This window comes from Gallinula chloropus (genome assembly GCF_964237585.1).
Source record: "Gallinula chloropus genome assembly, chromosome: 5".
NCBI lineage: Eukaryota > Metazoa > Chordata > Aves > Gruiformes > Rallidae > Gallinula > Gallinula chloropus.
Window position 1 is genome coordinate 80,518,060 of NC_140090.1, and position 21,555 is coordinate 80,539,614.

A 21,555-nucleotide genomic window follows, 5' to 3' on the forward strand; every position below is an offset into this window, starting at 1 on the left:
ACAGAGTGAAGAGGCACAGACATGGGCCAAAGTGAACTTGACCCATTTTATATTTACATAATACTTTTATATATCTATAGAATGCAGACACCATGTACTCAGGCTGCTCTTTAAACTGAACCCAGACCCAAGCCAAGACCACGCATGGTGAGGATCAGGCACCCTGGGCATCCCCTAACACTGTTGTGAAACAATCCATGCTATAGAGGTACTGAAAAGGAAGATGACAAAACATTTTCACACCTCTTTAGATGGCTGTAAATTCCTACTGCAGAATTCACAGCAAACATTGTATTTTCATGCAAACATTAGTAAAAGGCGCAAGAAGACAAGAGAGTGCCCCAGCGCAGCGCTGAAGTTCACAGCAATGCTGTTCAGCAGGGTCCTGCTTCTGTTTGGTGGTGCTACTTGGCAAGGAGCTGCGTTTCTTCCTGCCCTTCCCTTTGCCTCTCTAATTCCTCAGAGAAACACCCTTTAAATCTGCTTCTTTTTGTTTATAGAGAAGTATATATGGAGCTACTAGCCTGTCTTTGCCAGCCCATCCTACTACCAGCAGTTTACTCACATCCTTATTTAGGGCATTATTAACTGTGCCTCTGACTTGTCAGAACAGCGACTTCTCATCCCTTTTCTTTCCAAAACAAAACCAAACAGGCAAACAAGCAAAAAAGGCAGATTTTATTATCATTAAAATGAATTCTGTGGCTGGACAATGATGCTGTTGATCTGTTTCCTTTTTCAAAATGATGATTACAAACAGGACTGAACATTAGCTGGAAACTTGTCCCAATTATGCTGGAGAAAAAGATGTTCAAAAAAAAAAGGACAGAAAACAAAGACAAAGAAGGCAGTAAAGGCTGATCAAGGGAATGGAGAAAACAAGGACAGTCTCATGAGCATGACCAACAAGGACGCTGTGGCAGCAAGGAGCATGCCAGCAGAACATACTGATGTTGGGTGGCATCAGTGCTTCACACCAAGCACTTCCACAGCAACTTCAAAGCAGCATTTCCTAGAAACAGGTGATTGTCCTGGAGACAACAGGCAGCAAAGAAAATGAAGACCATTCTCCTTTCCACATCTACAAAGAACAATTTATTCCATCCTGCTCTAGTCCATTATACAGACAGTCTCTGGCTGACATAGCTGAGTCCTCACACCCAACAGACGAGCATTACAAACACCTGCAAGGCTCTCCTTGCTCCCCCAAGTCCCTGCTGCTGGAGGAACCTCAGCAACCTGTTCATACACCATACAGCTATCCTTCAGTTACGGTTTTGTAGTAAGAAAAAAAGGTCGTCTTAATCTGGGAGCTGCAAGCCACCTCAGACCACTGATTTTATTTTATATCAAACAACATCACTTCAAGCCCAGTAAAACCAGTGAGAGTCTTCCCATCAGCTTCAAACCACACTGTGCACAGCCAATGATTTCTCTGAGAAGAACCACGACTCTTCAAACCCCGTACCCATGTCCATCTCTGTTAAAACCAACAGGACAGTAGCCACTGTCTACTTGACAATACAGCATTTAACTTCTCCATGAGATTCATTAGCAAAGATTAATTTTCTGTTCATAACTAAAACCAGAGATGCCCAAAGTGCTTTGTCTGAGCTGGGTCGGGTGTAAGAGCAGGACACTGTGCACCCTGGCCAGTGGGCAGCAGCATGGGCAGGCTGCCTGCACAGCAAGGGATTATGGCAGCATGAGTCAGGTAAAACCCAGAGGGAGAGGGCTGGCCGTGGTGGAGTCTTCTTCAGGGTGCCCAACTCTGCTCCTTCCCAATGGTGAGGACAGGCTGAGATGGGCTCACACAGCATCACTTGCTGAACTGCCACCTGCACACGATGCCAGCCCCAGATACACCAGCACTCGTGAGCTTTTTTCCCCTCACAGGAGCCCTCAGGATTTCCAGCCTGGCCCTCAGCCAGCTGGGATGGAGCAGTTACATCAGCACTGGATATCAAGGCTCAGACCCCAAGCTCAAGCTCCTGGGCTCAGCGACAGAGACGCGACTCTGCAGACTCCTCAGGGACGCTCGGCTTGCCCTCAGCTGCCCGAGCACACCACTACCTGACACCACATCCCAGGGACAACGTGCAAACGTGAGCAACAACAGGCAGAAGCTGCCTGTGCTGGTGCCTCCCTGCCTGCTGTGCATTCACACCTGCCCTGACGGCACCGCTGCCATCCCTTTCCAGGACACCGATGCCAATGCACACAGGCAATGCAGGGGAACTGGACTCCTTTAATGCAGACCCTCTCCCTAACAAACCAGACACATTTCTACCTGCAGAGAGTAATTCAATATGAAGAGTTTTGACTGCTCTTCAGCAGCTACATGATGAGGTTTGCTATTACTCTTAAGACTACACAGGGCCAGAGTTACACACACAGTTTATAAAAGCACACAGAATTCATACATTTTACATAGACAGGCTCCCTAAAGTGTCACACTGTATTTTAGCATCTGAACTTGCTGTGATTCAGTAAAAGAATGCTGCTTCTCTGCCATGGATCTCGGGCTCTGCAACCTCCTCCACATGCATATATCATCATTGACTTCCAGAAGAGTAGTGTTGGCTTGAGGGACAGAGGTGTACCTCCTATAATGGTATATACTACATTCTGCAGCAACCTTTCTTCTCATATTTCAGAGTTGAAAAAGGCCTGTCAAAAAGGGGCTATTATGAAAGGGAATTTGAAGACATTCATAAACATCTAGACAGAAAATTGCATTTTCAATATGAGAACCTCAATAGTTAAGGCTACATTTGGGAGATCACTATGGCCCTCTTATTTTCTGCTTACGCTGTCAAAGTTTGAATTCATGTTGGGTTTTGGAGCAATTCAAACAAAGGATACTTTCATAAACATCCATTTCATAAACTACAGCATATCTAATTCTTTGGGTTCTGAAGGCTGAGCTGAATGTAGTGTTTGTAGTCTACTGAGAATATGTCTGGAAAACATAAAACAATCTACTAGGTAAGTTACAAAGCTGTTGACATAGGGAATGAAAATGGAAATTCTGTAGTAGTCTCCTCCATCCACAGTTTTACGCTGTACTTTGCCTGATGTTAGTTGATTGGTGCAGTATATCTTGATGTTAGTATCCCATTTCAGAAATGTTCTGACATTATCTATTTGGCAGTTTGAAAAATAGTATCAAACTCCCAATGCATTTCAACACAGCAATCATAATATCCATTTCCAGCGATGCAAGAGGCAGGTTAGGACCAACTTTGAGAGGATTCATTTCTAACTCCACGATACGTGATCCTACCAAATGCACACATACCCCTGCACGTGCACACACAGCCAGGCTGGAAAGACCAAAAGGACTTAGCTTGATTTAATTTCCACTGCCTCCCAGTAAAAACACAGGTTCATTTAGGAGAGACTCTGCCCCCGTGAAGTAATTGATGCTGTGAGTTCTGTGAATGCAACGGCACAGATAATTGTTGGCAACCTCTCCTGCTTGTGGCAAGGAGGGATCTTCATTCAGAAAAAAACCAGAACTATTAAGCGTATTTTTCACGTAATTTACAGTGATTACAAAGATGGGTATATGTCTGAACAGGCTACAATAACCCACTCACTTGAAGGATGTGTTCTATAGCAAATATGCTTAACATGTCAATAGGAAAAAAATATATGCTGTAAATTCTGCTGTAATAATTATTGGAAATGCTTGAGCCTGGCTGGAATTTGGAAAGAGCTGCAAAAGCTCCACTAAATATAGGACTCCAGACACACTTAATTTAACAGGAGATTTATCAGTGGCTTTATTGACCAAAAATTCCTCTTATTTAACATTTATAAGCCCCTTTGCCACACAAATTTCTCTGTAGCATAACAGAGAAAATTTATACTGGTCAGCTTCACCAATATCATCGAAGCATCCCCCAACAACTTCTGGAATAGAGCAGCCAGGAGACAACTAAACTGACCAAAGTAGGGCAGAGGAAACACCAGAACTTCTGATGTTTTTATCCTAAAGAAGCTGAAGCTGATCTCTAACATCCCTCTCATTTACATGGTTTGCTACTAGATTTCCCTAAAGGCATTAGTGGCTGGCAAACAACTCCCAGCACCTTGATTACAGGAAATCATATTTCTCCCAATGCCAAGCTGCTTCGTACGCATTGAGAATGGTTTCCCTACTGAAATACATTTTCTTCACTTACCAGTAACTCTACACTCTGAACCACCCAATTTCCTTCCTCTCCCAGCTCAGGAACCAGTTGTATTCCTGCTCAATGTATCCGGCCTCCCAGCTTACCGTGGGCTTTTTTTACTAGGGATGGGTCCACGCTTCCACGTCGGGAAACGGAATCAAACAAGCTTGGAGAATGTTTCAGAGGAAGAGGGAGAGAACCAGTTTCATGAGCAGGGACTGCAAATGGTTTCAAAGATGATGGCAATTTCAAGCGTGCCGATCGCTATCTCGGCTCCCTCGAACGTCAAGAACGGTGGAGATCAACTGCAGAGACAGGGACTGCTGAGATTTTTATGTAAGGGAGATACTCTCCTCTTATTGAAGTAGCAGCATTCTTTAATAATGGCAGTTGCCACTGGAAATGATGTGCCATCACCAGTGATTCCTACAGGTCTCCCTGTTTCGCTACAAAATGGTCTTCGAACCTCCAACCTGCTCTACCCAGAATCACAGCATGATTCTGGGTGGAAGGGGCCTCCAGAGCCCATGGGGTCCAACCCCCTGCCCAAGCAGGGTCCCTAGGACAGGGCACACAGGGCGGTGTCCAGATGGGAATATCTCCAGAGAAGGAGACTCCACACCCCCTGGGCAGCCTGTCCCAGGGCTCCCTCACCCTCACTGGGAAGAAGTTCTTCCCCACATTGGGGAGGAACTCCCTGTGCTCCAGCTTGAGCCCATTGCTCCTTGTCCTGTCCCCACAGACACTGAGCAGAGGCTGCCCATGTCCCCCTGTGTCCCACCCTTCAGCTATTGATCCCCATTGATCAGATCCCCTCTCAGGCTGCTTCTCTCCAGGCTGAACAGCCCCAGTGCTTTCAGCCTTTCCTCACAGGGGAGATGCTCCAGTCCTTTAATCATGAACCCCAGAAAATCACAAGTATCCCTTAAACATCTTTCCCTACATGCAGACCACATCCCACATCATCATCACCATCATCATAATCAGAATTCTACTCCTTTTAAAGCTCCTGGAACCACTCTCACTCACCCACCCACCCAGAACCCCTGTGCATGTTTCCCAGCACTTCAATTAAAAGAAAAGGACAAACTCCCATCACGTGCTGCAAACAAATAACCTCTGCTATAAGAAATCATTTCTATTATTAAAAACCTGGTTTGAAACCAGCTTCAGAATGCTTTTCACATACACACACCGTCCTTCAAGGCCAAGGAAAGCACATAACGTGCCCAGATCAAACAGCTAGCTCTGCATTGACAGGAACTTTCCAGATTGAGATTTGCAGGACACATCCCTGCTGTTGAGAAAACGCCTTGGCAAACAAAAATCACAGTTTCTGGTTTCGTTCAGCCCCCCCCCCCTTTTTCTTTTTTTTTTCCTTTCTTCCTGGTGATTAGAAATGTGAAAAGCAAGACTTATTTACTTGCTGGGTGAAATCATAGGAGGCTACAATGCTGCACTTATTCACAGCTGAGGAGGTTCATGCGGAGAGGTCACAGGAGCATAGGAAGTGATGGAGGCCAGATTCTGACTCAGTAAGGCACACACACACAAAGGCAGAAATATATTATGCCTGAGCTCCAATCTGACAATTTTCTCTGGGGGGAAATTAAAGAACTACAAGTGAGGTCCAAATCACAGCGATTTTCAGTACTACATCTTCCCTGAGACTCCATCTGTTTCTGTCTCAAGCTAGCAAGAGGGTAGTTACAGCTCCAGTGCCCAAGTCTCTCTTCCACAGCAGATGTTGCAGAGAGTAGATGCTTCCAGAGGTTAGTCCTTAACAAGGAACTTAATCCAGGCTGAAATAGTTGTGAATTCGCATCTCAAGGCCTTTAATAAAATCCTCCTTTTCTCGTCTTCTGCCCCACCCCATGACAGACCCTGAAGTCCCTGTGCTGGTTTAAGCCTTGGTTTACTCAGAAGCAAAGTCACGTGCTGTCAGTGGAAGGGCAGTTTGTGTTCAGCTGCAGGCAGATGTTCCAGTGCCAGGAAAATCCTATCCCATACCTGGAAACGCCACACTACGTGAGCAGTGTCTTACAAGCAGCCAATAAAGAACTGAAAGAAAATGCCCTGAATGAAAAACAAAGACAGGGGATGTGACCTGAAAAACTGTTCAGAGATTTTCTCTCTTTTCACAGTGTCAGTGTCACTTTCCCCATCAGCTTTAGTGTTAGTGAAACAGACTGGATGCATCACAACTGAAGGATGGAAACTCCCAGGAAGGAAATTAACACCTAGTAGCAGCCTCCAGAGCTGATTTAAGGAAGGAGTCTGATGAGATATACTAACTGCAGTAGCAGGAGCAGGCCTAAACACATGGAAAAGGGAAGATATATATATTATACTGAGTTAAGTTACAACACAGAGCAGCTAGAACCAACGCTGAGTAACCCTTCATCATACTGCAGACAGACCACTTGTGCACTCGCTGCCAAACCCAAGACACTAGGTTTTAAGGAAGGCTGTGTATTTTACCTTCCCTATTCAAACCTAACTAAAATCATATTAATCAATTTCCATGCTTCCAGCAGGAAGGAGATCATCCTGGGAGAGGAGTCAGAAAAGATTAATACATATTTTGGGGAGCTTTCCAGGTATAATGAAGTTTCAGGAGCTGGATGCTTTTGAGGGAAGGATATCAGGACAGAGAGATTTCAGTTTAGCATCAGCTTCCTTCAGTCAGGCTTTCTAGTGTTTTCAAAATAATCCTTTTTTTTTTGCTTTTTAGACACAAAATACAAGACTGAAACTTCCAAAGTGCTTCAAATCACACACTAACATTCACTAATACTTGCAAGATGTTAATGAATTTGAACTCTGTCAGCTCAAACTCTTGCAAACCATTCACTTTACCCTTTCTCCTGCCACTCACTACTCACAGGAACCTGACTCACTCCACCTCAACTAATCCCAGGCCAGATGTGGACAGAAGAGCATGGCAAAGGGAGAACACAGTGCACCCATCGTGGCTCAGATCTACACAGCTCAGAGCAGAGGCCAAGGGAGCTCAGGTCCACTTACACCTGCTACGTGGATGTCCCTGAGAACCTTGTCTTTACTTTAAGGTTGCAAAAACCTCTAAGTATTTATTCATGTAGTGACAGTGTGTATTGGCAGTGGGAAAGGGGTCCTGCAGGGACTTCACTGCTAACCAAGCTTTCTCTTTAAGCAGCACTATTCTCAGTACAAACATCTGCCATAGGTGGTTGGTAGATTACTCCTTCTCAATTGGAACAATCCAGACCAGCCTGCAAGGCTGATCCAGCCACACCTCGAAGGATGGAAAGGCAGAAAAAAAGAACTGACAATCATTTAGAGAAGGAAGGCTGCACAGACCAGATTTCAGCACAGTTGGTTTATGAACATCTTTTAGGCTGGGATTTTTATGCCAAGCTCTACCACTTCTTGCAGAAATCCCCACCTTCCTTGCTGTTAACTCACATCAGGACACTGTATCTCAATGTGAAACAGAAGAAAATAAACCCAAAAGTAAGTGTTTAAGAAATAACCAAGTATTTCCATTCTAAAATAATAACCATCTCTAGGGTATCCAATTCAGCCCAGAGCTTGCTGATGAAGGGATCTTTCACCTTAGAGATGAGCTCATCTGCACATAATCCACTGCACATGTATGGGGCATGCAATGGCAACACCTTTTAATTGGCCGTTAATCCAGGCTTCATCAGAACTACCACTGACAAGCTTCACTTTCTCTTGTCAGCACATGGCATCATACAGTTCCACCATAGTTTGAATCATCTGTTTACTATACCAGCTACTGAAAAGCTAAGTCATAGGATGAACTCTGAATGCACAGAAAAAGAAATCATGAACCAGAAGCCTGAAGGAGTTGTAATTTACTACAGACAAGGAACACCTCTTTGTCTATTTCTTTCCTTTATTGTAACATTGTTTTTTTTTTTGCTGCTTTAAATGAAATTCCCTCCATAGGCTGTTCATTTCACCAGATGCAAACTTATCATTAAGCCATCAATATTAATTGAAATTCACTTTTCATAGATCACAGACTCACCAATCACTTCCATCCTGTTCAAAGTGGGTGTGTTTGGAGGCTGCAATTAGCAGGGTGGTGTGGAAGCTCTGCACATCTTTACTGTCTGAGAAGAGTTTCAACAGTGACTTTTGGCCACCACACTACCTAGGTAGAGAAATAGATAATAAAGTAAGCAAGACAGGGTGGTAAACATCCTTTGCTTACATTTCCTTGAGAGACTCAAGGTTAACGGCCCAGAAAGCAAATGGGAAAACTAGGTGTGATGCTAAAAATACAACTTCTAAAACCAGCAGGAATGTCTCAGAACTATCACACACCCATGCCAGAAGCTGCTCTTTTGGAAGCCTGCACCCAGGGCAGCTACTGAGATGGTATTTTCTATTGCACTGGGGAAACTTCTACATTTTTTACCGTAGAGTTTTTTTAGAATCAGATTTAACACACAGGCACTAACTCAAAGCCATTTTATTTACAGTGTTCATTCCCTGGGAAAAAAAAAAAAAGCAAGAATTTCCAGAATCCTGTAATGACTTTTAAGAAAAAAAACCCCAGTCCTGATCTTTCCCAAGTGGATTCTTCCACTTTGTGATAGCTTCTGAGTCACACAACATGACTAATAAAATTTTTGCTGATATAACTCAGATGAAGATTCAGACAATGAAAGATTCCCTGGCTCCAAAATTTGCAGCTTCTCATCGCAAATGGCACTGGGACTTTTTGTCCTCCCTTTTCTTTTATGACCCCAAATAAACCTCACCCTCCAGACTGATGTTTCACTCCCTCTTACCTCCTCCATGTCTCCTCTTTCAGAGGCTGTACTTGCCAAATGCTTCTTCCCCTACCAACTCCAGCCCAGCTCCCCATCCTTGCCCACACCCCAGAATTGCGTAAAGGAGCAAAACCACCCCAATTCCTTGACGCTGCTGTTCTGTGCCTCTTGCCCCCCGCCAGCCCGCCCCACACAAACAAAGGACAAGCCTGGGCAATGTCTGCAAAGCTGGGGCAGCCGTGAGGCCTGCTTTTTACCTCCAGACGTGGTGGGTTTCGCTCAGCAGCTCATACACACACCAGTGGCTGGAGGAACACCTCAGGTGCACGACCAGGCCAGCTCAACACCATGCAAGGCGGCTGCTGCCCTCACCACCGTTTTATGAGGGACTTTCTGACCCACCTGCGTGACCCGCAGGGGCCGTGAGCCCCGGGCGGGGGCCTGCCCGGCGCAGGTGGGCTGCATCACGCCGGGCAATTCGCGCCTCTTTGCCCGGCTATATAAACAGGACGAGGGGGCAGAGGTGGCCCCGGCTCGGAGCAGACCCAGCAGCCCCAGGTAGGAAGGCAGAGCACGGCACGGGGGAGTGCTGGGCATGGAGGCCGGGCAGAGCGCACTGTACGCCCCAGGCTGGATGCTGCAGGGCCCCTGCCCTCGCCTGCCCGGCGCGGGGTTCCGGGCCGCGGGTGCGCCTGGGCCGCTCCGCCCCGGCGAAGCGGCGCCTCCCCCCGCCAGGAGCAGCCCTTCCGCGGCGCCGGGCTTGCAGCGGTTGTAGGCGCCGGGGACGCTCGGGTGGCCTGTGCGCCGCGTTCCCTCCCTCCTTCTACTCGCGGGCAGGTGCGCGGGTGTGCCGGGGAGCCGCGGGGCTCTGGAGCCCGGCGGGGCGGGCGAGGGAAGCGGCCTCCGCCGCCCTAACGCGGCCCGCTGGGGGCGGTGGCGGCCGCGGCCGCCGCGTGGTCGGGGAGGGGGGAAGATGGCTGCGGGCCGCGTGCCGGGAGCTGCCGCCGCCGCGCCCGCTGCGGGGCCCGCGGCGTCCCCTGGTATGAGCGGGCCGAGCCCTTGGTGCTGGGCTCAGTGCTGGGGCTCGGCAAGCCCCTTACAGCGCGCTGAGCGGCGGGGGCTGCTCCGCTCCCGCGTTCAGCGCTGTCTGCAGGCCCCGGGAGAGGAAGCGCCGCCGTCCCGCTCCTCAGGGCGGGCGCCGGGCCCACGCTGCTGTGGCCACCGGCGATCCCTCGCCCGGGGGAAGCGGCTCCGCGGTGGCTGCGGGAGCCGAGGCTCTCGGGGCTGCCCGGAGCCGGGCGGGGGGGGTGGGAGGGGGAATGAGGGGCAGTGCCCAGCCCTCTGGCATCAGCCCGTGGTCAGGGCGGTGTAAAGCCGCCCCGGGGCAATGCCTCCAGGTTGGAGTGAACATAAAACCTCCCCTTGCAGTTGCTGTGCTGTTCCTGTTTGTGGAACAGGCATTTCTGGCTGCATGCGGCCTTGAAAACAAAGTAAATGTAGAGAATGGCTTGGGCTCTTTGCCCCTTATCCCCAAATAAACCTGCTACTGAGTTGTATCTGATGTTTTTTGTGAATTGGAGCCCCCACTGAGGTGCAGCCTGGCGTGCTTCACACAGCAGAGCCTTCTGCTTCACGAACTGGGGCATAGCAGTTAGTTAAGAGGCCACTGTCACGCTGTAACTCGTGTCCAGACATGTCCCCCTGCACCGAAGGCAAGGGGTTATCTTCTGGAGGGGTCTGCTCAGATGACAGGGTTCCCTTGTGAACCTGATGTAGGTTTTGGCCTCCAAGCCCTTCCTGTCTCCCCAGTACACTGGGGACCAGAACTGGCAGCGAAGGAGCTCTCCCTCCCTGAACTGCCTCTGTGGCCTTTGGTCTTCCCTTGCCCGCATGGAAATGCGGCCTAAGTGGAGCCATGATGGGGATCTCCCATCGCATTATGATGCCTCCCAGCCCAGGGGTGTGGGAGCCCGCAGAAGGTCTGGGGAGCCAGAAGTCTCCCCTGGCTGCTCTGTTGCTGTGCACGGGTACCCCTTTGGAAAGGTTTGTGTGTGGTCCTTGCAGGAAGAAGTGGGCAGAGCTGATGTGCCTTTATCTCTGCCCCGTGCATCAAGTCCTGATGGGATAGGGATGCGTGGTGCAATCTGGCTCTGGTTTTTGGGCCAGCACTTGCAACCTTGGAACATGATCATGGATACCACAGAATAAGCCTAAACTATTCAGGTCTTAAGCCTGGATTGGGGGTTTTGCCCTCCTAAACAGGTCCCCCTCCCTTCTAGGGTTTGATTCATCTTTGAAGTGCCTTAGTGTGTGTTTGACTGCTGTGATGTTTGTAAAGCTTTGTGGCTCTGGGGCAAGACCCTGCTGCTGTAATGCATATACTTCTGTTTAAAAACATCCAGTTATGTGAAACTTGCTGAGTTGCTAATTTGTGTTCTGAACAGTCTGTCAGTCTGGGATGTCATTTTTTTCCAAGTACAAAGTTTGGTTTGCTTTGTTTTCAAAACAGGAGTGTTCCAGACACAGACAATTCTACCCAAAGCCTCAAGCTTCAGAGGAAAAAAGATGCAGCCATGTGAGCTTGCAAGGTGGCTTTAGCAATTCCTATCTGCATTCTGATCCATGACAAGCTAATTACACCAGCAACTGAACAGAAGCTCTATAGGAAACTGTTGTAGTTATATTGCAACTTGTGTTACCGTGACTACTTTATCTCTTGATAACTCTGTAATTAACTTGTCACCACTGTTTAATGCTTAACGTATGTAGAGAATCAGTTAATGGCATCACTAAAGGGATAGTAGCCTGAAGGAGAAGCTCCTGCCCTTTGGGAAGGTTACTGGAGTTCCCTTGAAAGGCTAATTTAAGGACTTGTGCAGAAAAAAGTATTGAGTTTGCTAGGGAAGTGTGGGTAAGATGGAAAGGCTGACTGGAGAAATTCTGCTTAAACTGGCTTCAGTGACAGGGGGAACTGTTAGAAGAGACTGATGCACACAGTCCGAAGGAGAACATGTTGGAGACACGGATGGTTGCCCTTGTAGTGTTCTTTTCCTGTGCAATTAGGGGTTAGGAGGAACAACCAATGCTTATGAATTAAACCTCTGTATGCCAGTGGCCGTATCCCCCTGTGCTCTAACCAGTCTGTAACTTCCCTCTGAGCCCTGTCCTCCACCTCTGACAGAAAGGGTGGCATCCTCGCTCGTGGGGGCTGCAAGGTGGATTCCACAGTGCTGTAAAAGGTTTGTAGGAACGAACTGCAGGTGCTAATTCATTGTGGTGATTAACATCAGCCTGAAACTAGTGAGCTGTTCTGCCTGGGATGTGGCTGACCTAAAATTAAGCCTAACTTCTGCAAAGAGGGTGAGGTGAAATAAGCCTGGCTGGCTGTGATAGCTCTTAACATCTCTCATCTTACATCTTGCACAACAATATGTTAAATTCTGCATGTGTGAAGCTTCTAAACGTGTCCTGAGGGCACCAGCATTTAGTCTGGTGCTTTCAAAGGGTTCCTGCACTAGAATAATTTCCTGTTGGTGACACTGGTGAGGTCAGCCCGGGCTGGTTTGCCTGTTCCCAGAAGTTGCTGGGTGAAGCTGAACACGCATCCCTCGGATGGCATGGCTGGTGAAAGCAAGCACTTGTTAAACCCCTTTGTTTTTATTATGGACATCGATCTGCCAGTCGCAATAATGCATTTATGGACATTTTTCTGCAAGCACAGCGCTGGTGGCAGCTCCCTCTGACAAATGGAGTCACAGGGACAGTAGTTCAAAGCACGCTGACTTTATTGACGGATTGTGCAATTCTCCAGTTTGCCAAGTGTTCATGAGATAGCTGGACTGGTGAGGAGAGTGTAACTGATGGGGAGATGGAAGACGAAGTTTTAATTTCAGGCAGCTTGAAATCTTTTAGGGAGTGACAGGCTTTGGCATGTCATCCCTGGTTTTGCACACTTTAACTTCATTAATGCCATAATCAGCCAGCAAAACTTGGCTTGGGGTGTTTCAGACCTCCAGTTCCTGAGTTCCTTAGCTCTGCTGATAGCTGTGAAGGTTCATAGAATCACAGAATCACAGGGGTTGGAAGGGACCTAGAGAAATCATTGGGTCCAACCCCCCTGCCAAAGCAGGTTGCTGCTCTACTACAAATCTCTGCTGGCAGTTGTGCTAGTTTATCTGAAGGTATTGTGAGCAAAACCTTCCTGGAGCAAGAAAACAATCCTGTGTTAAATTATCTGGTCTCCTGTAAGGCTGATGTTACCCCCCAGAACCACATGTGCTTGGGCCAGCATTAAGTCAAAGGTACAGCTGGAGGAACAACCAGACCAAACCTGTATCAAAGTATTTTCCAGAAATGCAAAGTGCAGTTTTAAGAGTGATCTATTTGTGGGAGCTCAGGCTACTGTTCAAAAATAGTCAGATGTGTTTGGATGTCAATAAAGCTGGTGTGTCTGGAGTTTTAGGGGAGTTGGGTAATAGAAGGTTTTTCTTTGGCAGCCTGGCATCATTCTGGGGCTTTTTTTGTTAATCCACTTCTCAAGTTGTTTCCTTATTTACTATTTTATATCAGCAGAGCAAAACCATCCTGTTCTGACGTCTGTCAGGACTATCTGCTATCTGCTTTGATTTATGTTGTGCCAAGTGAAATGCTAGGAATCATTTCAGGCATCTTTTCAAGTCCCTTGTAGAACTGGGGCAGGCAGCTGCAGCTCTCCCCGATGCGATGGAGGTTCTAAAGGTGGTTAAAAGTACTTGTGTCTGAAAAAAGTCACCTTTAATCTCAAGGAGGAAGAGGGGAGTTCACTGATAGAAAGGTTCTGACTTCCCCCTCTGCTTTTCAAGTGAAATTGTAGTAAAATAGCACCACTGACAGAGCCTGGAGTCTTGGTAAAGGGGAATGAAAGGATAATCCTGCCCTTCAGATGCTGCTGGCATCCAGAGCGCAACCTGAACAGATGCTGCTTCTATGTGCACTGCCTGGTCTGTAGCTCAGCTGCTGGGGATGCTCAGACTCACTTGTATTTTACATTTGGAAATCTTACTTTTGACTTGAAGTTTGAATCCCACTCCTTTGGGGAGCATGAGGTCAGTACCAATCACTAAAGGCTTCTCCGTGTTTTCCTGTGCTCTGGAACTCTGTGCTGCTGAAAATGGGATGCTGAACTTTTTGTTCTTACCTGATGGGTGCATTTTCAGGTTTTAATTATTACTCAAAAGCCACTTTTTAGTGTGTTATGAACAGATTAATGAAACTGGTGTTGTAGTAAAGTTGTGTACATTAGTCAGATGTGCTTTGCTTTCTGAATCATCCCATCTACAAGCTCCAAGTGCAAACTGAACTCCCTCCAGGTAACTCTGCATTAGCAGATAGCAAGTGTTAGAGCTGTCTTGTAAATGTTGCTGCTCCATAATCACCATTCGATGATATTTGAATTATCTGACTGCTCTAGATCAGCCAGTACAATGCAAACAATAACATTAGCTTTGGCTGTTTGTACATTTGAGCATGCAGAAGGTCTGTTAATTAGTTAAACTTCTTAATAAACACTTAGAGTATACTTTAAGGCCCTGTTAAAAGATTAATTTTCCTGTTTCCCCTATAAACCCCCCAAGATGGAATGCACAGCATCTGAAAAAGCACAAATGTGCCTTGGCAGCAGTGGCTGGCTGTGATGGTGCAGTTGTAAATGGTCAGTGTCCTGCAGAAACAACTAACATTACTTCCTTTTCCCTTCATCCTGCTCTCCCAAAGCTTAGTGCCATCAGATATAGTGCAGTGGGGGGAAAAGGGAGGTCAGTCCCTGGCATGGTTTGTACTGACACCAGAAGTACCTCTGGCTATTTGCTGCCTTCAGTCCATGAAATACAAAGGTTTCTTCTTGGTTAAGAAATGAGATTGGCTTCATTCAAACTGGCCACAGCTGTAGCTTATTCTTCCCCTGGAAGTGTAAGTGGATTAGTTGGGTTTGAGTCTGGTTGGAGTCAGTCTTGAAGGTCTTTTCCAACCAAAACCATTTTATGACTCTTGCTGAGTTGGGTCATCCTCTCCTTTGAGGCTCAGGCAGGTGGAAGGCTTGGCTGGAGCCCAGGCTGGGTCTTCAGCCATATTGTGCCTTCAGAAAGTGGAATTGAGACACAACAAGGCAGGAAACTTTTTATAATAAATGCTCATCTCTTTGAAACAGGAGAATACAGTGTTTTTTTCACCAGTTGAGTTGCATGCGAGTGAGTGACCCTTGTTCTGTGTCCCTGGCAGCGCGTGTGGCCCGGCGCGCGTCGCAGTGTCTGGTCATACAGCTGTATTTGACTCCATAGCCAGAGCTTCTAGGAATATGATTAACCTTAGGGGTCATCTTATCATGTAATTATTAATGATTGATTCTGCTTATCCTTGAAATCAATAGGAGCAGCCAAATGGTGTGGCATATATTTGGGGCCGGCTTGTGCCGTTGGGTGTGCGTGATGCTGCGGTCAGGCTGGTTCTGGTTTATCACTCAGGACGTGTTTGATGAATCTGAAGTGTGTAATTAGTTTTATATAATGCTGGTGATACGTGGTGCTTTTTACATGACTTATGTTAATATGGCCAATAGTGTTAACATCTCCTGCCACTAATAGTTAGGGTGGGGATGTATAGTAATTGATCTGCCTGGGAGTGCTGTAATGTAAAAACAATTCAGGCTGTTTGAAGTATATTTTACAAGTGTGCATTGGGCCTTTGGGATGTTATACTGAAAAACCCAATTGTATAGTTACCATGGGAACCCAATTAGAATAGATTGCTTGAGTTTTTTTCAGTCTTTCATCTTGACCAAAAATGTAATGTACTTTAAATGTTTTCATATGGAATTTTATTCATATACTGAGCTGATATAATAGCTGTTTTTAAATTTTAGTGCTGGAACCAGGGAGCGTTATGTTCTGGGGATCCTGAGGACTTGTCTTTCAAGGAGAATCTTCCTTTAGCATTTAGAAGTTGACGAACAGAGAGAAATACTTGTTATGACTCTAGGAGTTCTTCCTATAGTGCTGCCATCACCTGTCCTTTCCAGGTAGGGGTTCTGTGGAGTGAAGAGGGGAAGTATCTTGAGACCTGGGGAATTCAGTTCTAGAGTAGCAGCACAGCATGGCTGGGACTTCTCGTGGCCTTTAAAGACTTTGATGCAACCTCTGACTTTTCTGAATTGCTGTTCTATTGACATATTCAGACCTTTGGGATGCTCACAGGACAGGTCTGTGATACATTAGCTTCCTGCACCACCTCACCCTCTGCTGTGCAGGGGATCCTGTTCGGCACCTGGAGGTATTTGTGTATCATGGGAGCATCCTGCTGCCTGGCTGCAGCCTCTGCACAGCTCCTGTGTGGGACCAGGACTTCTGGGGAGCTTGGGCATGTCTTGATTGAAAGGCCAAGAGGAGCTGAGGCAGGCACTGTGATCCCCCAGTGCAGGCCTGAGGCAGAGCTCAGCGGGAGATGGGCTTCACTGGTCCCAGTCAGGCAGCTCTGAGAGAGTGAGGATGGGCACAAAGTAAATTACTCTGGGCTTTTCCTCCTCACTTCTGCTTGCTAATTGATGCCTTCAGCTTATCCTACTCTGCAGATGCAGGAAGAGACTTGTGATCTTGGCCAGGGGATGGATGACAATAAGGCTTCAGCCTTTAGCATGGGTCCAGTGATCCTGGTGTCTTGGTTTCTAGAACACGATCCAGAGTGAGATATCATGATTCAACTTGACCTGTGGCCATTCAGAAGAGCTACTGGCTGCTCTCCTTCAAAACCAGCCTTAGGGCAACCCTTCAGATAAACATGAAAAGCAACTAGTTGTGTGTGTGTCTTTTTGCAAGGTTGATACGCACTTTGAGTGATATTTTGGACTTGGCAGCCTTCTGGTGTTTAGCAGCAGTCTTGAATGGTTTTCCTCTGTTTTACTGGATTTTTTAAGAGGAATGGGATGTTGGTTTAAATCCACAACCTGGAATTGAACTTGATTTTGGCATTTGGCACGATTTCTTTCGTAAGCAGGGAGAGAAGCTGTTACAAGTAAACACAACCCAAAACTTAGTTGTGAAAAGGGATGTTTCCTGACCCATTTTGTCCCAGAGATGTGTGCTGGGCTCTGAGCTTGTTCAGTCAGGATGAATGCTTGTCTGGCTGATGGAGTGGAGCAGCCCTCCATCCACCTGTGAGCTGCTGCTATCTTGGAAAAACTTTTATTTCCCAAAGGGAATGTGGGGAGCAAGTGGATCTCTCCAGAAGCCAAAGCTGGGTGAGCCATCAGACCAGGTGGTAGATGGGCAGAGGGGTGTGAGGACCTGGTAAATGGCAGTTAGTTAATGTGTGGTGCATGTGAAGCAGAAGGACAGAGGTGCCCATCCTTCCTACAGATGTGCCCAGGCTTTAGTCCCAGTCAGGCTGCAGAAGGTGCAGGTGGGTCAGAGGAAGGCTTTGGGTTTCCCTCTTCACAGAGGTGGTGGATGAGCCTTCCTTGGGTTCCCCGCCACCCTTGAGTGGCGTTTTGGTGGGGGCTGATTCTTGCTCTCTGGAAGAGTGGATGGGAGGAGGCTTGCCTTCCTGCTGGCAGGTTGGAAAAGCCCTTTAAGCCCATCGAGTCCAACCATCCCTGTCCTGTGCTGAACCAGATCCCTGAGCACCTCATCTCCCCTCTGTTAAACACCCCCTGGGCTGGGGACTCAGCCCCTCCCTGGGCAGCTGGGTGGCTGTCTCTGCACGCCATCCATCCCTGGCCATCTCAGCAGCTCCTCTGCTCCTCAGTCTCCTGGGGAACTGCAGCAAAGGCAGAGGACAGGTTCATACTCTTGGGTATCTGTAAGGTTGCCCTAACCCAGGGCCCTGACACTGTACCTCTCCTTGGCCTGGGTTTGGAAGGAGCTGCTGGGTAAATCTGCCTTTCAAGGCAAATACTGCAGAAGAGCCTGGGAAGGCTGAGTGCTGCTGTGTGCCTTGAAAGTCAAAGCTCTGAACTGACAGGAGAAATAAATTGCTCTTTTATTTTTAGCTCCATTACAGGTATTTTAAGTAATATTATTAGATTGCTCATCTGCCTGACTTCCATTTAGAAACATAATGAGTGATCCTTGCAAGGGTATGATGGTCAGTACCTTTATAACACTAATTATTCAGGATCTGCATTTTAAACTCTTAAAGTAATTGCAATGTAATATTTAAGAGTAAATATTACTCTTGTAAGTAGCTAGGAAGTGGCTCTAAGTTCTGTTGCTGCCTCGGACTTGAAGGCTTTTACAAGTTTTTTACAAGTTTCAAGTTTTTTAGAGAGTGGTGAGGGGCTGGAAGGGGCTGCCCAGAGAGGGGGTGGGTGCCCCATCCCTGGGGGTGTTCAAGGCCAGGTTGGCTGGGGCCCTGGGCAACCTTGTGTAGCTCCAGGCCTGGAGGTTGGTGTCCCTGCCTGTGGCAGGGGGTTGGAGCTCTGGGACCCTTGGGGTCCCTTCCAACCCAGACCAGTCTGGGATTCTATGGTTTAAGAGATCTGTCATTTCTTACAGTTATCCTCTCCTGTGGAGTAGTGAGATCTGTTGAGCTTTGGCTGTGAGTCAGGACTCTGGCTGAGCTGCTTTGGATGGTCTCCTTGATTATCAAAAATGTGCTCATAGCACCTCTTCACAAAGGTATAGAGGTCTCAGTAATAGCTAAATATTGATCTAATATATCTAAATAGCACTGCAAAGAAAATGGGGGGGGAGGGTAAGTAGATCACACAATTGTAGGGGTTGGAAGGGACCTCAAGGGATCATCGGGTCCAGATGCCAAGGATATTGCTCTCCCCTTTGAACACAGCATGGTGGCTGGGGGGAACCTGTTGTGTCTTCTTGATGATACACAGATACCAGTAACATGTAAGCCTGGAGTGACAATATTTGAGGTTAACATTTCTTAGGTACTCTTCAACCCAGACTGTAACTAAGAACAAACTTGCTTTCCTGCTGTAATGTGTTATTTCCTAAATCACAAAAAGCTGCTTATTTTACTGAGTGACTTGGAAGTGCATTACTGCCTGTGCAAATATTTCTTTAGTGGCTGCTATATGTTTTAAGCATTATTCAAAATGTCAGAGCTGTGCAGTGCTTGGGGTGGAAGGAGTTGAAGATGTGCCATTGGATCTCTTTTGTTTGACTCCTGACCAGCAGTGGATGAGCCAAGGAACATGAAAATTCCTGTTTGCTTGTGGGGAAAGAAATACAGCTCCCTTTTGAAAGTATATCTGCTGAAACATAGAGCCCAGTTAAAAATCAGATCCAGAGTTGGCTATGAGGGAAGCAGCACCACTGACATGTGCTGTTCCTCCTGTGGAATTCAAATTACATCCCAATCTAAATGGGAATGTTTGTTTTTCCTTGCAGGTGGAGTCCCCTCATCTACAATGGCACCCAGGCGTGTTCCTAAGGTAAGTTTCTAGCAAAATACTCTTGCAGTGAGAAACCAGATGAGGTTCAGCAAAGGCAAGTGGAGAGTCTGGCACCTGAAAAGGAATAACTGCTGGAATCAGGACAGGCTGGGGGTGACCTGCTGGAGAGGAGCTCTGTGGAGAAGGACCTGGGGGTCCTGGTGGGTGACAGGGTGGCCATGAGCCAGCAGCGTGCCCTGGGGGCTGAGAGAGACAATGGGATCCTGGGGGGCATCAGGAGGAGTGTGGCCAGCAGGTTGAAGGAGGGGATCCTCCCCCTCTGCTCTGCCCTGCTCAGGCCCCACTGGAGTGTTGTGTCCAGTTCTGGGCTCCCTGGCATCAAACAGCCAGGGATCTCCTGGAGAGAGTCCAGAGGAGGGACAGAGATGCTGAAGGGCCTGGAGCATCTCCCCTGTGAGGAAAGGCTGAGGGAGCTGGGGCTGTTCAGCCTGGAGAGAAGCAGCCTGAGAGGGGATCTGATCAATGGGGATCAATAGCTGAAGGGTGGGACCCAGGGGGCCATGGGCAGCCTCTGCTCAGTGTCTGTGGGGACAGGACAAGGGGTGATGGGCTCAAGTTGGAGCACAGGGAGTTCCCCCCCAATGTGGGGAAGAACTTCTTCCCAGTGAGGGTGAGGGAGCCCTGGGACAGGCTGCCCAGGGGGTGTGGAGTCTCCTTCTCTGGAGAGATTCCAGCCCTGACCTGTCCTAGGGACCCTGCTAGGGCAGGGGGTTGGACCCCATGGGCTCTGGGGGTCCCTTCCAGCCCCTGTGATTCTGTGATTTAGGTGTAAGCTGGAAGTCTGGTGTTACAGAAGTGTTCATGTAACAGCTTGTTTTTTCCCCAGCATCCAGCAGTTGGTATTAAGAATCCAGTTGACAAGATTGATGCTGCATTGTAAATCTCTGTAGCTCTGTCATGGTTGGTAACAGGCAGCAGTGGACCTTTCCCCAGCACGTATCTAACCACCACGGAGCATAAACTAACAGTGTAAGGCTGTGTTTTCAGTTACAAGTTAGCTGCTTGGTTCTGTGTCCTAATAAATACCTCATTTATTGGAAACAGGCATAATTTTGAGGCTTGATGCTTCAATGAGATAAGTGCTGGGCAAAATCTTACAGTAAAATAAGGAAATACGACTGTTTATCAAGAAATACAGAAGTTTACCTTCCTGAGTAAGGCATCAACACATTTTTAGTCAATAACCATATTCTCCAAATTAAAATGAACTTTGGAAACACTTCTTTCCTATGGAACAACAATTATTGAACTGCTAGTAATGCTCCTCTAGGAGAATATTTCCAGAACAATCAAACTTGCCTATCTAACTAGTCCTGCTGGCACTGTTAAGCATGTCTTAATAGGGGCATCTCTTGTGGTTTTAATCTCCACAGGATGTATTTTGGCATATTTTGTCTTCTACCCCTCTGTAGAAGACTTTTTTTCACCAAATAGAATGGTTGAAGAAATTCATGAAAATTCTTGCTACACTTTTCCTGTTAAACAACCATCCACACAGTTATGTTTATGCATTTTTCCAGTGGCAAACATCTTTTAGCAGGTACCTGGAGTAATGGTAGAGAAGTAGTTGATTATCTTCTGCACAGCCAGGCATGGTGGGAAGAGTCTCCAACTGCCTCTCCTTCAAATCTGGGTGTGATATAGCTGCCAAGTGATGTGAAACTAAGAATTTATTATCACTTATGTTTTGCTCTTAGTGGAAAGGTGCAGCATTAGCTGTTAGGGGAGCTTTTCCCATGGAAGGGAACAGGGTTTAAGGTGAAACATGGTGACTCTTGTAGCCCCATCCGCTGTGGGGAGCGGGGCTGTCCAGCCAAAACCCAGGTCCCTCTGCTCCTGTCTTGTCCCATCGTGGCTGCACATTAAATATGTATGTCATGTAACTCATGTTTCATTAGAGCAGGGATATTTATAGTGTGTGATGAGCTCACAGTGACACAGTATAGACCTGGCATCTGGTTTTTGCAGAATCCCAGCCTGGTCTGGGTTGGAAGGGACCCCAAGGGTCCCAGAGCTCCAACCCCCTGCCACAGGCAGGGACACCAACCTCCAGGCCTGGAGCTACACAAGGTTGCCCAGGGCCCCAGCCAACCTGGCCTTGAATACCCCCAGGGATGGGGCACCCACCCCCTCTCTGGGCAAC

The 21,555-nt window shown here is 47.4% G+C and overlaps 1 protein-coding gene across 1 annotated transcript in view; it reads left to right on the forward strand.

The window, feature by feature from the left end:
• Positions 1-9,756: 9,756 nt before the first annotated feature.
• Positions 9,757-21,555, forward strand: part of MGMT (O-6-methylguanine-DNA methyltransferase) — a 161,923-nt gene continuing 150,124 nt past the window's right edge. Inside the window, exons 1-2 of the mRNA XM_084265386.1 lie at positions 9,757-9,808; positions 19,348-19,391. Of these exons, the coding sequence (XP_084121512.1) occupies positions 19,368-19,391 (24 nt within the window). The 5' untranslated portion in view covers positions 9,757-9,808; positions 19,348-19,367. The remainder of the gene's footprint in view (positions 9,809-19,347; positions 19,392-21,555) is intronic.